The sequence below is a fragment of the Stigmatopora nigra genome, chromosome 8 (genome assembly GCF_051989575.1).
Source record: "Stigmatopora nigra isolate UIUO_SnigA chromosome 8, RoL_Snig_1.1, whole genome shotgun sequence".
NCBI classification, from domain to species: domain Eukaryota; kingdom Metazoa; phylum Chordata; class Actinopteri; order Syngnathiformes; family Syngnathidae; genus Stigmatopora; species Stigmatopora nigra.
Window position 1 is genome coordinate 5,914,045 of NC_135515.1, and position 16,872 is coordinate 5,930,916.

At 38.0% G+C, this 16,872-nt stretch overlaps 1 protein-coding gene and 1 long non-coding RNA gene across 3 annotated transcripts in view; one reads left to right on the forward strand and one right to left on the reverse strand.

Moving 5' to 3' along the window:
• The window catches only part of LOC144200349 (uncharacterized), a 74,488-nt gene that overhangs the window by 1,536 nt on the left and 56,080 nt on the right, over positions 1-16,872 (forward strand). The window contains exons 2-3 of one of the 2 annotated variants that reach the window (XR_013327097.1): positions 10,577-10,645; positions 10,729-10,836. The exons of the other annotated variant lie outside the window; for it this stretch is intronic. This is a non-coding gene — a long non-coding RNA (uncharacterized LOC144200349). The remainder of the gene's footprint in view (positions 1-10,576; positions 10,646-10,728; positions 10,837-16,872) is intronic. 2 annotated transcript variants of the gene reach the window in all.
• LOC144200348 (cholinesterase-like) lies at positions 2,839-7,549 on the reverse strand. The gene is made up of 7 exons (XM_077722441.1): positions 7,436-7,549; positions 6,339-6,644; positions 5,226-5,451; positions 4,953-5,082; positions 4,697-4,848; positions 4,272-4,458; positions 2,839-3,034 (listed from the first exon to the last, which is right to left on the reverse strand). The coding sequence occupies exons 2-7, from the start codon at positions 6,634-6,636 to the stop codon at positions 2,993-2,995; spliced, it is 1,035 nt and encodes a 344-aa protein (XP_077578567.1). The 5' UTR covers positions 6,637-6,644; positions 7,436-7,549; the 3' UTR covers positions 2,839-2,992.

Here is a 16,872-nt window from a genome sequence, read left to right on the forward strand (position 1 = left end):
TTGAGAGGAGTAATGGAGAGTGGGGCTCTTGGATGTGGGGATGAAAGCCAGAGCGTGCATTGTATGAATAAGCAACATAACCCCTACGCCCCCTTAGCGAGGTTGTAAATGCTGATATGTTGATATTTTAACAGGTAAAGATCTAAATAACATCAACATTTTCACTAACCTGTGGAATTAGAAAACTGTCGAATCCAGCTATGGTAGATGTAATTATTGTATTGATAGAGCATCATATTGTTGTTATTTTTTCCCTCTCTCAGAAAACTGCATTATATTAATTATATTTTTTATCATTGTATTGCATTTGAAGTAATTTGCCAGTCTAACATGATAAAAACTAGAGTATACTTTGCATTTCAAGCAATAACTCCTCTTAAGGGTGAGTTGACTGTTTTTTTTTATATTACATGGATTTACATACATGGATTATGTGTTGCACTTAACATGACGTGACTATCGTTTGTTATGATAAGATTAAAAATACCTAGACAAATGCAGGGTTTAAAGCGGCTGCAATATTTGTCTTGTCATGAGGGGTTCCCATACCAATCAATGTAATCGTTTGTGCAGTTTTATATGACTAGATGATAGCTGGGAAGCGGGCAGTCAGCTTTTTGATGTTGGGCAAAAGAAACTCCTGGAGACAGATTATTCTACCTGCAGTCACATTTTGGTACATTTTCCACCTAGGTTTAAATGTGTGTGTAACAACTTCTCAGTTATCCTCACCTTTCAGTGTAGGTTGTTATTTAATTTTTTTTGGGTGGATTTTGTGACATGAGCTCTGGTTATGCCCAGCAGCACCTGTTTCCTTGTCCACCTTTCTTGCTGAAATGCGAAGGCTTTTATATGATCAGAAGAGGCCAGGAAAGCTTTGAGATTTTGAGGAAAATAAAAAAATTTGCAGGCAGATTATCATGTTCACACCTGCTGAGATTATTCCCTCTAGAATAATATTGAGTTCCTTTAAACTTGTCCATCTCCTGGATAAAAGACTTTTGCTTCTGGCTTTTTTTCCGGTAACAGTGCCAGCATTGAAGTAACCTTGATAGACTATACCGTTAATGACTGCTTTCGATTTTTCCAATTGTGGCACTTTTGTTCTTGGTATCTCGAGAAATGTGTTACACGTCTGTGACAGATTGTTGTAGAGGTAAATGAAATACTCATGTATGGTTTGTATGGCTTGCAATCGGTATAAAATGAAAAATGTTTTATCGTCATGCCAACATGTTCTCTGTTATTTATGGGATTAAAATAGCTCAGGACTGAACATTTCTAAGACAACACTCTTCCATGTAAGTATATGTGAGTGAACTCTATTCAAGTCACAAGGTGCTATACAATAAACGAAAAAAGATACTATTACCTTTTTAGAAAGCCTGTTTAAAAACGTATGAATATTAAACTGCTTTTACAAAATGTAATGTCCTGTCCCAGTATCCAATAGGCTTTTGCCTTGTGACACCCAGCAGACTACATTTTAACAAGTCTATTATTACTACATTTGATGCTTGACAGGCTGACATAGTTGAAGTTCCTTCTGATCCATTTTTAATGAAACAGACTTCCTTGAACGCCAAGAATTAGCAGGCGAAAATGTGACTGTAGTTATGATGTTAATTGTCTTCCACATCTAAGACACTCCTACCACCATTACTTCCAAAGGAATAATTATTTTTTATTTGTATTGCTTGAACACAATTTTAAAGCAGAGTAACATATTTTGAGTTGACTCAAGCTGGCACAAACAACATATTGCCCATAAAAGGTGTGAATTGTGCTAACTTTAGCTCTGCTGGACTTTCAAGCATTACTCATAAATGCAATCCACACACGTGCACAAATAGATTATGTGGGCATGCAAGCAAGGTACAGTTGTCAGTTTCTCTTTCAAGGTTCAGGAAGTAGACAACCAAATCTCAAATAAACTGTACAGAATAGCTTTCCGAGCATCATAGATGACTTTTGACAAGTCGATTTCTCCTGTTATTTGATAAATGGGCACTTGAAAGTCACTCTTTATGGAAGACAGACTCTACTCTATAGGAACATGATAAACAATGAAATCATAAGAAATGCATAGTTGTAGTGGAGCAGTATTCTGCTTGAATTCTGACAAGCCTCAAGATCATCTGTAGAAAAAAATATGATTTAAAAAAAAACGCCATCAAAAATAAATAGGTATAACAAATATTTCTACGTAATTAGATTAGGATATTCTTCTTGGCAGTGTAATGTGTTTCTGCTGTTTGTGATGTAATGTCTTCCAAATGTGGGTACTATGATATCTTACCTGAAATCTTTTTTATTTTTAACATGACTTTATTCCATAAGTAACACTCTTTGGCTTTCATCATCCTTCGTTTCTCTGGGAGATGAGAATTTAATGTGACATACTCCTGAAGATCTGGTGTGAATAAGGGCCATTCTGCACCATCAATTTTGGGATTCCTGAATACATAGAAAGAACACAATAAGACACAAAAATTAATGCTATATAAGCCCAAAAGACATCTTCCTAAATATGGCCAATCAAAAAATAATGACGAAAACCAAAGTTCAAATACATATAATTTGTTGTATGTGATTAAAATGAATAGGCGATTGCAACAAGGAACATAATTTTCCAATTGACCTATTGTGTTGCTCAGACTGTTGTTTTAAAAACTATCTACTGTGTATATGGACTTGCATGAATAAAATTAATTGCATGGTGGCATGTAACTGTTAAGCATGTGTACTAAACAGAGTGAATGATTTAGAGGTGTGGCATTATTCTTTAGTGTAAATCGTTCAGCCAGTGTTCGGTTATGCATACCCAGTCCTTGCAAAGTTGGCCCAGTGTTTCATAAATTTCCTAGTCATGTTCACTTCAGTGTTTGAGTATCCCCAGGTGACATTCAGCGGCATTCCAAATACAAATTCTATCTCGTAACCATGTAAAACACCCATCCATGCTGGCCAAGGATTTATGGAAGACTGGTGATCAAAAGAATATGAGAACATTTTTCCACCGTTTTGTGAGTATCTGGGGAGAGTGTAGGGGGGGGCAGAGAAACAGAGTAACTGTTAAATACATTACAAAGAACTAGTTGTTTCTTGAATGACTGATCACTTTTTTGTCAATTTCGATACTATTTTTTGGGTCACTCGCATAATTTTATCTCTGTGGTGAAATAATAATTAGCTGATCTCAACCTTGTTGAGCTTTTATTATGCCTTGATATTCTTCCAACCCAAACCTCCTAAGTTCAATTCTATTCACAGTATTGTCTTTACCTGTGAGCAAACTCTAACATAGGACAAACAAAAAATCGGTCTCCAACCAGATTCCCCAGGGAGTCACGGTTTTTCATCCTATTATGCTCATCCGTCCAATCGGTGTAGTGGAAAATTGCTCCTTCTTTTGCGACAGCATCAAGGTCTGCCATTGCAATCTTTACTCCTTCCATGAACTCCATTCTGGAGATGAGACTCTCACCAGTGATGTTAAATCCTGGCATCCCATAAACTAAAAAGTATGTCCCTTCATTTCTGTTTAATCCAAACAGCACATCTTTCTTTGGAAGATTGGGACTTTGCAGCAACAACTGTAGAATATAAAAAGGGGATTTTCCTTTAAAATTTAATTTTTAGTCCGGCAAACTCCACGCATGAAGGCCATAGCCCAGAAATGAATCCTTGATATCACAACTGTGCTAACTGTTCAGTCAACGTGCTGCCCTTGGTTAATATTTAATAATTTTAGTATCCTATCTTCGTTTTTCCAAAGCCCAGATTTGTTGTAACACGAAAAAGGTTAGACTTCAGTTATTTGACAGCCAGGTGTGTTGTGAGTACATTTCTTATTTGGAATCAATTACTGCATAAAGGTTATATTTGGTCAACTAGTAACTTTGAAGCTACATCCCGCGTGGATAGTTGCAGGATGAAAAAGCAAAGCAGTTGTTTATGGTTTATCTGTTTGGTATAGATAATTTCTTTAGAATGTTATTCCTCTTCATGTAACTATTGTACATTTAATGAGTGTTTTTGTAGCTCCAACAACTTCAAAGCATAAAATCTCTTTTCCCTGGTGGGACATGTATGCTAGTTTCAGAAGATGAATTCTCCCATTACTTCTTTTCATATTCCACTCATTAACAGATAGGATCAATGGCCTCAAATCAGGATAAAAATCGACCGCTTATGCTCATTGCAAAGAAAAACCTGAGGGGAAAACATTGTGTGACATAACACGACACTCTACATTGAATCAGACTTACTTCAATTTTATCAGGTAAGAAGTACCCGTCCACAACGGGAGGAAAGGGTATGGGCAGTATTGTAGGCTGTGTGAGAGCATCAAATTGCTTTGAGGTTATCACCCAAGGATCAGTCTTCTGTAAGCAAATATCCAGACGAGCTGGAGAGGACGTGGGGCACCCTATTAATCTTGCCAGCCTCAAGGATCTGGATAGTAAACATAACAAAGTAAAGCTAAAAATTCTATGTTGATGCACGATAATGTCGATCATGCAGGAAAGTGTTTCACGCTGAGTAGTAGCTAATAGCAAAAATTACAATAAAAAAATCATGAAAATGATCACGTTTACACTATTATGACATATTTACCAATCAATAGTGCACTAGCAAATAACAATACCATAAGTAATAATCTGAATTTGAATAAAGACACTTTTTTCATTACCTTTCATTGGCAACTGCCTTACTGACTGTGGCCCACGGTGCATTTGGGGAACCACTCTGCATGACAGCCCTTTGAAAAAGGTCATGACTACCTGGTGAGAGGAGGTGGAATCCAACAGATGCAGACCCTGCACTCTCTCCAAAAATGGTAACCTGTGGAGTGGAGCATATTAAGAGCAAACAGTTTGCATCTGAAGCTTAATCCAACAATGTGACTTTATCAACATTACATCACCAATGCCAAACAAAAATCTGACCTGTGATGGATCACCCCCAAAGTGGACGATATTATTTGCTACCCATTGTAGAGCTAAGCGTTGATCCAGGAGGCCTGCGTTGCCCCGGATATTGTTGTCAGACAAAGCCAAGAAACCAAGCGCACCAAGTCTTTGATACATGACAAAAGCTGGTTACTATATATAATATACAATATAAGGCATCTGTGGGCAACTGTCCTAGTTAGAACCCAAAATATCATGGCACACCGTAAATCACTAAGAATTAGGGAGATTGATCATTTCAGTACTCACCTGTAATTCATTGATACAACAACGACACCTTCAACTTTACTCAGATATCGGCCATCATAAATGTCCAGAGAGGATGTTCCTGAAATAAACCCGCCTCCATATATCCACACAAGGACAGGAATGAGTGAATGGTGTCTCGTTTTGTTAAAGGGGGTCCAGACATTTAAATATAGACAGTCTTCACTTAGTTTGGTTTTTGGGTTCCACATCTCAGCACCCCTGAATCCTGTAATAAATAAATAAACCGGTTTTAATCAGCATGTAAAAAAGTGAGAGTGAGCGAGAAACTGCTACACAGGGTTGCCTTCTCTTTGGAGGTGAGCTTCATTGTTAGTCAGAAACTCAAGAGCTTCCTGTTCTTTGAGCATTGAGTGTTATAAAAATATGATGTGTAGGTTGTGCCAATGGAATATCTTACTCATTTTCAAAATGTATATTTAGAAATACATTTGGGAAATTGCCATCTATAAATGCCTGTGACATTATCTAGTTTCTAAACAACCATCCCTGACAGGTGGTTGTGTCTATAAATAGCAATGAATCCGTGAGCCGGGCCCATTATAACTACAGTAGGAGGGCTGGCTTGTCAAAGTACACAATCATCTGAAATAAACAAAACAGAATGAATCACAGAATCCGCCAACAATTTTTGTATTTCCTAGATTCAAATTCATTGAGGTGTTACAAATATTATCCCATTATACGAGACTGGTGGCATGCCAGGTGACTGGGTACACACATCTGCCATACAGTTCTCTGCTAAGGGGTCCAGTTCTAGGCTACAGCCTTTCTACTATGTTGACTTTGTATTTTCTTCTGTTCCACTTGACTTTTCCCATGGCCTGGTTTCCTTCCACTTACGATAAAGATGCTTACTAGAGGGCGGCCTGGTGTACAAGTATTTGACGCATAGGTCTCCGTTCTGGGCAAACCTAGTGAGGATAGTCAGTTGAATGCTCTGAACTGTGAATAGTTGTTGGTCTAGGTGTACCCTATCACTGACTGGCAATTAGATTATTACTTCTATAGTGGAATTAAGCATCAAAAGAGGTCCGTGAACCTTAACCTGTTTGTAAGTGAGATGTGACATTGTTTGTGTAAAATGTGTCATACCTGGGTACAGTGTATCTGGAATCTGGTAACAAGAATTTGAATAGTTTGTAGCAGCAAACACCCCCTCCCAATTTTCCGCAGGTTCTGGGGCTCGGAATCGTAGTTTGCCAAGTGGTGGTTTTGCATATGGAACACCAAGGAAAGCTCGGATTTCACCACCGGCTACAGATAGCCGTTTTCCTTGAATTTTACCATTGATGGTTTTAACAATTAGGTCATCTTGTGTATTGACAGACACAGAGAGGATCGAAAGCAGCATGAGGAGATGGCCGATCTTCTCTGCTGTCTGTGTCGCCATTAGAAACCCTGGCGGAAAAAGAAATATACATGCTTTCATTCACTATTAGATTTTTAAGGAAAATATGATAAGAACCAGTTTTAAACTTCAGCTGCATTTAGCATATGTATTTGATTGACGTTGGTTGCAAGTGGAATTCAAAGTTTTTGTTAGTCTATTTGTTTAGTAACTCAAATGCAATCTCTATTTAAATCTATTTTTAAACAACTAGTTATTTTCACCATAATGAAAAATTAACAAAAACATTCGTAGTCCTAGTAGAATTTGTAGTAGTAATAGTCTAAATTGAAATTGGAGTAGTCCAAATATTACTATGGAGTAGTAGTAGTAGTAATAGTTGTTGTTGTTGTTCTTTTACATTAGCTTTCTTTATGATTTAATACCTATTTGCACAATAGCCAAATTTTAATAAAGAACTTAGAACTCACCGAGGTAAATGTATTGATCGCTTCCTAATCATCCAATAAAATTAACCAGTAATATTTACTTAATACATCACAGAAAACACAATGCAGCGTTGTGGTGAATTACAGGAGAAGGTTAGTAGAAGGCTGAGCGTCAACGCGAACGCAGGAAACCCTCACACGTGCGCGTGTGGCTCTGCCAACTCTCCACATCGCTTTTTTACACGTGTATGTAGTAATCATCGGATTGATTTAGCAAACGTTACTCATTGCGCGCATCCATTGAATGCTAAATTTGAACAAGCCGTACAGCCGTGACGCACGTCATTCGGGAAGTCCTGCTTCCGAGTTAATGATTTAAATAGCAATCTGCAAATGATTTTATGACATCTTACCTTGGTAGTTGCACTTTAGTCTGCATGAGAGGACACGCTGTTGCTGACATGAAATAGGCGGGGAATCTGGGTCCCGTGCCTGTGGACTATGACTCTCTGAGTCATAGACCAGACTACAATAGCTGCGCCCCACACTTCATATCGTTTTAATTGCCTATTATAACTGCGATCTAATAACGACAGAAAGGCACTAAGGGTTTTACCTGAAAGGCCCTAGCAACACACACCTAAAAAAAAACCCACACACTTATGTATTTTTTTAATTTTTTTTATAAAGTGGGTGAAATTCTACTCAGAAATTATTATATATATTCTTGAAGTTCTTAAAAGAAAAAGTTATCAAATTCCCCTGAGTGCTTTATAACCAGAAATTACTGCTTGTTGACATTACAGAACAGTCATAGATTCAACAAAAATATTTCTACTGGAATCCTTTAGCACTGATGTATTTTCTGTCTCTCTGCCAATCTCCCATCTGTCTGTCCTTTTTGAACACTAGGGACATGAACCTCAGCAGGCTCTTTTGGTGAAAAATTATGATTTTTTTTTAAGCACTTATCCTCACAACAGCTGCAGGCAAACGTAAAATATATTTTTTCAAATATAGATGCCTATTAGATGATCACGGTGAATGAAAAAGTGTTTTATTTTTGTTTTTCATAGTCCAACAGAAAATAATTGCAAACTATAAAGACTACAGCAATTCGGAGATTCCAATCAGCCTACCATGCATGTTATTGGGATGTGTGAGGAAACCCGACTAGATGCAGAAGACCCTCAGTGGCCTGGGAGAAGATGGAAGAAGATCACTCGATCTCAAGCCTGTGAGTCGGAGGTGACACTGCAGAAGGGAGGCACATGCAGGAACATGTGACATGCAGGAAAAATGACATAAAAAACTGAATGAAAGCATGGAGCACAAATACACAGACATCGGTAATGAGACGAGAGACACTTGTGCTGATATACAACAGGTGACAAGAATTGGCTATCCCAAGGACAAAATACACTGAGCCACAAGCCAGAATGAAACCAACACTTCCATTTATTTTTTAATGTTTTATTCATTTTTAGTACATGGTTGGTGTGAATGTGTGACAGAAAAGGCCTACACCCTTACCTTCAAGCTAAGGTACTTCAGAAAGATCATGCTTGTGAAAAATTTAGATTTTTCAAATAACCCTACGTGCAGGTTTTGCAAATGTGGGAGTAAGAGAAAATACAGACACGCATTGAGAGTGAGAACCTGTCGATTTTTACCTTTTAACATTCATACTGCAGTTCAGATACAAGAAAACAAATCACTGAATCATTTATTTAATTACACCCTATATTGGTTGAAAGGCAATGGCAAGACACAAGGAGAAAAACAATCATTCGTGCAAATACTTACGGACAATTTGCATTTTTCAGCATACTATGCATGTTTTTGGAATGTGGGAGGAAACCAGAGTATCAGGAGAAAACCCACGCAGGCACAGGGAGAACATGCAAACTCCACACAGGAAGGCCGGCAGCCTCTAGGGATTAAACCCTTGATCTCAGAACTGCCACTCATATTTCTGTGTACAATTCTTCGGAAACTAAAGCTACCAGATGCTTTAAACATGCATTTATCTATTTTGTCTTTGTGCCAGCATTTTGGTGACCTCATCATTTTATGGGTCAAGCTTCATTCTTTCGCCAACATGTTCCTCAAACTGTACATGTCAAAAACAAATTACGCGGGATTTAATCCTTATGGTGCAGTATGAAGCTGCCTGAAGGTTACAGTACTGTGAGCGTGGTTTGTGAAACTGCAGTCAAGAATATATTTCTATGGAGTTTGTGTGTGGGCATGTACATTAGAGGGAGAAGGGATAGAAAAAATATGATAGATTACAGAACTATGTCAGTATGGTAGTGTAAAATTTCATTTAAGATCATTCTTTCCATTCAATCTTAATAAAGCAATTGCCTCGCGACCCATATAATGCCCCATCGCGCCCACACCTTGGCCAAACTCAATTGTCTTCCTCACTTGCTCATGTGTGCACTTCCACACACAAAAGGTTACTATTTTATATGGCTGCTGTGTGTCGAAGTGTTGTTTTTATATTGCGGTCATATTTCATTTTGACCTACTTTCTTTAAATTGCCTGTGGGGTTTTGTATGGGGAGAAGAGCCATCACATTTATATATGAGATTGAAGGAAGCAAGGGAAGCATGTAGACTTGTTTATGTTCTTCTTCATTTTATGTAGCATTTCTGACCATCTTCAGAATACTTTTCTGCTATTACTTGGAAGTTTCGTCTCTCAAATCTACCTCTAGCTCATCTCGGACTATCCCAGTGTCATTAATATTGCTTCTAGCACAACATTTAGTTTTGCCAAGTACACGTTTGGTCCCATGTCACTTGTTTTAATTGCTGTTAGGATTGAAGATAAGATGAATTGCAATTTAGATCTCAGCATAATCTAGTGGGAAATTTACATCTTCATTACCAAACCTGATATTTGTACCGTTTGGCATTTTATACTTTCGATTTGCATTATTGTCATATCAGAAAATTATTAAATGAATGACTGAAAAAAATTAATGTGTACATACTCACACAAAGTCAGTGCTTATTTGGATTGTGGAACTTGTGTGTTCTCAATTTACGTGAAAGAAAATGCACTCATTTAAAGTCAAATGATGAAACCAATTTTAAAAAGCTTGTACCTATTTTAGATTTCAGTAAAATGAAACGGGGTTGAATGAAACTCACAACCCACCTACAGTATGCCTACGTAATTTAAATGAAGCTGTACTCATTTTAAATCTTATCAACTCCTAATGGAAACCACTGAAGCCACAAATTGTGCCATGCTCCTAACATGTCAAGCATAGTTAGTTTTGTGTATGTGTGAATGTGCAAGGGAGGCAATAACTGATTGCCATACAATATTTCATCCTTAGCAACTCTCACCCCTGTAAAAGAATTAAACTCAAATAACTTTTTCCATCATCTCATCTCTTTTGTTAATATTATTAGTTATAAATGGATGTGTACACCTCCAGAATTTTTTGTTATTGAATGCAGTGGCATGTATTCAACACTTTGGCTTATCCTTTGCATACCAGTTGACACAAACAACCATTTATGCTCACACACAGTTTTGATTAGTCAACCTGCCTATCTTGGGGAAGTGAGAAGAAACCGGAGTAGCAATCCCCCACAGAAAGGTCAGAACCCACCAGGGGTTGAACCCTCAATTTCAGAACTGTGAAGTAGACATGCTGACCAGTGTGTGTGTGTGTGTGTTCAGGAAAGGACCATGAGTGGGAGGCAAGAAACTCAGGAGTCTCCAGCAGAACACAAAAGACAGAAATAGAAGAAATAGTGGGTGGTTCTGAATTTGGTGCTGAAAGGAAAGGTTACAAGACTTTTATGTCACTAATACAAAGCCACTTTGAAACACATTAATATGCACAGAACATTAAGATATACAGGAGATTAAGTTATTTAAAATGGCTCCATACTTGCATGTTGCTGGCCTCAGTCATTTGTTTCGATTAATACTAATGTCTAATTGTCTTACTAATTGTCCCACAGAAGGACATTGAAACTGTCAAAATGGGAATCTGTATATCATGTCTTCAAGAATAAGAATTTTTCGGAAATGGAAATATGATACAATGTTTCATGTGAAACACCCTGTATGAGCTAAGAAGGATTTGCTGCTCTATCTGTCTACTAAAGATTGTTGTCTTTGCACTGAGTGTTTACTGCAATTTCAGGATGCTGATTATGTGTAAAAGGGAGTTGTTTCACCAACTAAAAAGGACACATGACAACATCTTTAAACTCAGACATGCTTCACTAGCACAGGTGCAGAGTAGATTCTTACTCATTTTCAGGCAATTGACTTCACAGCTACCCCTCCACTACCTGCACCAGCAGCCATCCCTTCTCTTCTCACTGTTGTGCAGCAAAATGCAAGACAAGTGCTCAGAGTAGTGCAGCCCCGGAAATGTGCTGACCTGCTCTCGCTAGCCCTCACCTCCATCCTCAAAGTTTCCCTGTCACAAACCGTGGTCTCATTCTGCGTCAAATCACCCACAATCATCCCAGTCCAAAAGGAAACCATCATACACTCCTCAGAGACTGTTACTCAGAGGCCCTCACACTGGTTATCAGAATATGTCTTGGGTCAGGGAATGACCTTTGAACACTTTGCTTGGTGAAACGTCTGGCACTGCTCTTTTTGGGCTGCCCTTGGTTGAAGGACTGATCTAAAAAAGAGGCCTGCAGTTGACAAAAATGGCCAAATGCATTGACAAATAGCAATTCCAGTGTTACTATGTCTCTCTGTTGACCTGGAAACACCTCAGGGCCACCCTGGGGGAGCTAAGACAAAGTTGCTGGGGAGATTATGTCTCTCCGTTGGCCTGGGAACACCTCAGGGCCCCCCTGGAGGAGCTAGACGAGGTTGCTGAGCAGAAGAGAATCTGGACCTCTCCAGCTGCTGCCCCAGTGACCTGAACTCGAACCAAGGGAAGGCAAATGTTGAAGAAAATGGATGGTTTATTCCCTCGCATGACTTAAAGTTACATCATCTGGCGTTTGTTTATATTTCAAAACTACAGTTTTAAGGTTTATGTAAAGTGACTTTTAATAGCTCGCAGATTGTGACAGAGTTTGTATGTGACCCAACAAGGGAAAATGAGTCATAGGGACAGATGTTCTCAAAGTAAAGGGTTGGTATTGTCTCATCAAAACGAGAGCAATCTCATCTTTCCAAGGTCACACGAACCATTTTGCTGTGACATTTCATCCCTGGGAAATTGTGATTTGAAAATGTTGTCTCATGCATCTTGGATTTCCCAAAGCAGGAGGAAATTTGACATTTCTAAAGCTTTGTTAAGATTGCCTTCTCTGTTTTTATAGTACTTGAAAGTTGTGAAGGAAATGCACAGGTCTCCCTAAAATATAGTGTTGTAATTTAAGTGGTACTCTAGGACGATTACCTCAGTAGTTTGTTCCAGTCATTTTAAATCAGACACTACAATATATTGTAAAAAAAATCTGTCATTACTTAGCTAGAACTTTCCGCCAGTCATTCTGAGATATCTCTTTTTACTCTTTCTTTCATTAACCACATCTTTACACGCATATTTGGAATTTCCTGCTCTCAAGTTTGCTTTTGATGATCATGTCTGCAATGTTGGCCAGCCATGACATCACTCTTTTCCCTGTCTTCTTTTGTTGATATGGACGAGGGCATTGCCATGCTGAAAGTGACCGCTACCTCCCCAGCATAAATGTTTCATTGTTGGACAGAGGATATAAATCAGAAGAGTTTAGCATTTCTCACATTGACTGTTCCCTCTGAGGGGACAAACGAACAAAAGCCTTGCCAGCAATATTACCCACCAGAGCACAAGAAAGCCACAGTATACCCTAAAGGTGGGGTCAAGCTTTCAGCTGTACAATGTTCACTTGATGTGTACCACACATCCACTGATCCAATATACAATGAAATATGACTTGTCTAACTCGATCATTTGTACAGAAATCTTTTGACCTTTTGTCACAATATCTTTAATTTATTTTATTTATTTTACTATCTAAGACATTTGAATTGTAATTTTTTATCTTGTGTAAAGCCACACTATCTCATACATTGATGGAATTGAGCGAATGTTTCTGTAGTCAGCGACACTGCAGTGGGTTTTTCCACCTTGATCCCTTAATAGCTGGGTCAAAGGATGGTGGTCTCATAACCAGGTGGTGGGCTATACCCCAGCTTGGTAAATACAGTGGGCACACAGAAGTGCTCTTTACTTGTTGTTCTGTCACAGAATGGTACATCGAGGTCACTTCCTCTGTCCTTGTAATCCACAAATTGATTGCTGAGAGGCGCACCAACAAATTTTAAAATAGCACTCACATAAATACCGTAAAATAACATTCTCTTTATTATTTTAATAAACAATACTGAGTAACCTGGAAACAGATCCATTCACTATGGAAATCAACCACTTATACTGCAAATCAGGGGTTCGAAATGATTTTGCTGAAGGGCCATTTTAAAATGTCCTTCTATGTTAATGTACCTAATCAAACATTGTCTTACTTTTAACACCAGAACAACATTTCAATACCCAAGGGGGAAATGGTGAATACATTTTTAAACACATTTATTCAAACGTTCACCTAAAAGAAACAAAACTAATGAGACATCGTTTTTCCACAAACACTACTAAGACAATATTTATATCACATTATCATCCCAACTGGTTCAAAGCACTTGACTTAATTATTAGGAGTCTCTTAAATGATGCTTTTGCAATTGGTAAAGGCCTACGTACACTACTTCAGGTGTAACATATTCAAACAGGCTTATAAAAAGAAATACACTTATACTTTACATTGGAACGTGAATCAAACAAAGAAGGCTTTGAACATTTTGTAAGTTCCTTCTGTCTCGCTTTCCTTTCAAACACCCAACAACACAATAAACTGCTGCAATCAGCACATCCCTGTCATCCAAATAAACAGACGGCTGAAGCGTATGTGCAGCACTGAGCTGATACTATAATTAGCTGCGTAATCATAATTAATAATACCATTTCTCCCTTTCACTTCCTATGTAGAGGGAAATCTCGGTTCAATTTACATCATTAATGTAATTGCCCAACACTTGCGAATGCACCAATTAATGCCAACTCATGCCAATCTAGCCTCCCTGCTAGTACTCATTTGCCATGATTGGCCACTGATGCTAACCAAGGCGAACAATGGGAGGTCCATCATGGGTTGCATACTGGCATAAAGACACGCGCAATGAGAAAATACAAGTGACCTGTACAGGGTCCAACCGATGCTCGCTGGGATAGGTTTCAGTACACATGTGACCCGTTAAAAAAATGCAATTTTGAATATGGATGGGTATTTTGCTGTTTAATATACCCCTGCCGTTTAGTACACCAGGGTATATTATATGGGGGTATATTAAACCGCAAAATATGATAGTTTGACTTATACGTTTTCCCTTAACGGAGACTTAAACTAACAGTATATAATGGAATATTACCATTCAAGTTGTACTTAGTTAGTCGCCATGCCCAACAATCTCGTTCATTGCCATTTCCTGAGGAATAACTAATTCTTCCATCCCTTTTAGAATGTGCAGTACGCCATGATTGCATTGTCTGTAAGAGTATGCAGAGCCAAGTGCTCATGAGCTAAATAGTGTGCGATGTTCATCCCTCAAGATGCACAAAATCTACTCTCTTTTAGGTAGAATGTGTATGTATCAAGGAAACATGACACAGTTGAGTCAAAGGAACTTTGTTTAAAAATAAGAAATGTCACATACAAGTGAGTACATAACTTTAGAGGAAGAACACGTTTGGGTTAATTAGAGGGCATTGAAGTTTGTCTAAGAATGCTGTCACAGTGTGTCTCTTTGTTTAAAAAGGCATGTAGGACAGAATGACAGGATGAGCTGATAATGATACCATGCATAAGGTCACAGTAGAGTGTGTGAGACAGGAACCCTGGATATCAAGTGCAATCCTTGTGCTCAATTGTTCCTGATGGTTATAACTGTGTATGGTGAGGGCAAACATACTATAGTTATATTTACTCAGGGTAAGTTGAGTACCCTTGGTACTTGGGGGAGAGTAATTTACTGATGGTAGTGCCAACCTTTTTGCTCTAATGATGCCATCTGTTTTATCTTGTCATCTATTTAAAAAAAACATATTTTGGTCAGCAGCTAGGACACATAATAGTTCATCTGAATGCAGTTAAATGCTGGAGAAATTTAATGTCTCATTAGGGAGTTTGAAATATATATATATTTTTTGTTCAACTGGAAATTGGGGTGTTCATTAAGAAATTGTAGCTGGACAGAAAATGGTTTAAACGTACTTCGAGAAAGAACAAAAATGGAAACAAGACTACCTTTTAAGCAATCTGATATCTTCCAAGTTTAATTAGTTGTCCATGTGAGCGTATGAAGTGTGGCCTTAAATGAACACCTCAATTTGAGTAAATATGAATAGCCATTGTCCCAATTTACCACAATCTACATCTTATCTCAATAAGTGGCCTATCTGAGAGGACTGGATATGATATTTAATGAATAGCTAACATGTTGACTGACAGTGATGTGATCGAGTATTACTATATTTGGTCATTATGTGTTTCCTGGCAACAGAAGTCTCCATAAAAAAGATCATCTTCATCTACTGAGCAATAGGCTTTTAAGTGATTGCAATCTGCAAAAATGAAACAAAGCCAACAAATTAATCTCCTAATACCTTTCTTGATTCTGCATGATAGCCTTGCAATTGGTTACATTCTTGCTTATAATGCACAACAGGGGTAAAATAACACACATGAGAGTTGGGAGGTGTTTATCTGGAATAGTTAGAGGATTTTAAAGGTGTAAACCCAATGTCAATTAAAATCCTAATCCTTGTTCTTATATTGGCTGCTTAGACTTCTCATCAAAAATGACGCCCACAACCATATGGCAGCGACACAAGGCTATAAAATATAAATGTTCCACAACGAATTATAGCCCAGATTGCACAAAAAGTTTGTTTTCCCTAGATATTAGGGAGGGGGGAAAAACAACCTTTTTAAGGCAGACACATGAATCAATTCAAGAATCTTTTTTGTATATAAAGTAGATCCTGTAATGGTCCAACTACATTTTCTATCATGTTCATGGGTAAATATATAAACCGTATAAGTAGAAGAGTTTTTTCACAAATCTATACATATACTTTATGTATCTTTTGAAGTGTTCCCTTCAATCGTGACAATTTTTTCTTACATGCTGGTCACAATAGTCCCCTCCTACCTGCTTTGTCCTGCTTCGCTTCACAAGCACCTATCACTGCAGCTGAGCGACAACAGCAGGCAATTACAACCAGGTGAGAATGTGACACTCACAAATCACTTAGCAGAGAGATTGCTTTTCTACAGCCTCCTTTAGATGCTGTCTGGATGGGGTGAAAAAAAAAAAGAAAAGAAAAAACAGCACACTCACACAAGGGGCGCATCATCTCTACAGGGTAGAAATAAGGCATCCATGTATGCTGGCACACAAACATCCTCACTCACATCTAGGTGATTTGAAATGTGGCTATCCTCTGCATATTAATATGACATTATCAGCAATTTCAGTGTCAGATATTTTATGCTTGTTGTCTGGAGTCAAGATTTATATTTTACAGCTAATTGGTGATAGATTTTGTGGTGTGGAAGACCTAACTAATTGATGATTGGTAAAAGAATCGGCACACATTTTTCAGCCAAGAATTCAAATTGAATATTGTTGAACATCTCCTTGATCCATAGAGTTTGTTGGCCTGATGGGTTAGGGTTAGGGTTGTGTGATGATTTTTTTTTTCACTACTGAAGTCATATTTCTATCACTACACCAGCCAAA